The sequence below is a fragment of the Buceros rhinoceros genome, unplaced genomic scaffold (genome assembly GCF_000710305.1).
Source record: "Buceros rhinoceros silvestris isolate BGI_N320 unplaced genomic scaffold, ASM71030v1 scaffold30619, whole genome shotgun sequence".
NCBI classification, from domain to species: Eukaryota; Metazoa; Chordata; class Aves; order Bucerotiformes; family Bucerotidae; genus Buceros; species Buceros rhinoceros.
In genome coordinates this window covers 1-344 of record NW_010430220.1, presented here as the reverse complement: position 1 = coordinate 344, position 344 = coordinate 1, and the positions used below count along the sequence as shown (strand labels likewise).

Below are 344 nucleotides of genomic sequence, written 5' to 3'. Positions count from 1 at the left end.
CAGCCCTGCTGCACCAGGGGAGGAGCAGGTCGGTGAAGGTCTCCGTGGCCATGAAGAGCGCGAAGACAATCCAGTACATCATCCAGCGGACCTAGGGGCAGCGGGCAAGCCCGTCAGCTCGGGGCCGGAGCCTGGGAAGGAGCTGCCCGGGGACCTGTACTCACGTATTCCCGGATGTTTTTGCTCTTCACGGCTTTGTAGGAAGCATAGGCAGGGTAGAGCATCCCAAAGAGCAGCCTGTAACGGAGTGGGGGGGTGAGGCACGCCGGCCACCCCGTGTAAAGCAGCAGCAGCAGGGAGCAGCCGAGCTGCCGGCCCCAGCGCCGGAGCTTGGCCTTGAGCCC

General features: G+C 64.8%; 1 protein-coding gene across 1 annotated transcript in view; it reads right to left on the bottom strand.

The window, feature by feature from the left end:
* LOC104499459 (receptor expression-enhancing protein 4-like) overlaps positions 1-230 on the bottom strand; it is a gene marked incomplete at its 3' end in the record, with an annotated part of 1242 nt that extends 1012 nt beyond the window's left edge. Inside the window, exons 1-2 of the mRNA XM_010142967.1 lie at positions 165-230; positions 15-91 (exon numbers count right to left, since the gene is read on the bottom strand). Of these exons, the coding sequence (XP_010141269.1) occupies positions 15-91; positions 165-224 (137 nt within the window). The remainder of the gene's footprint in view (positions 1-14; positions 92-164) is intronic.
* Positions 231-344: the final 114 nt, after the last annotated feature.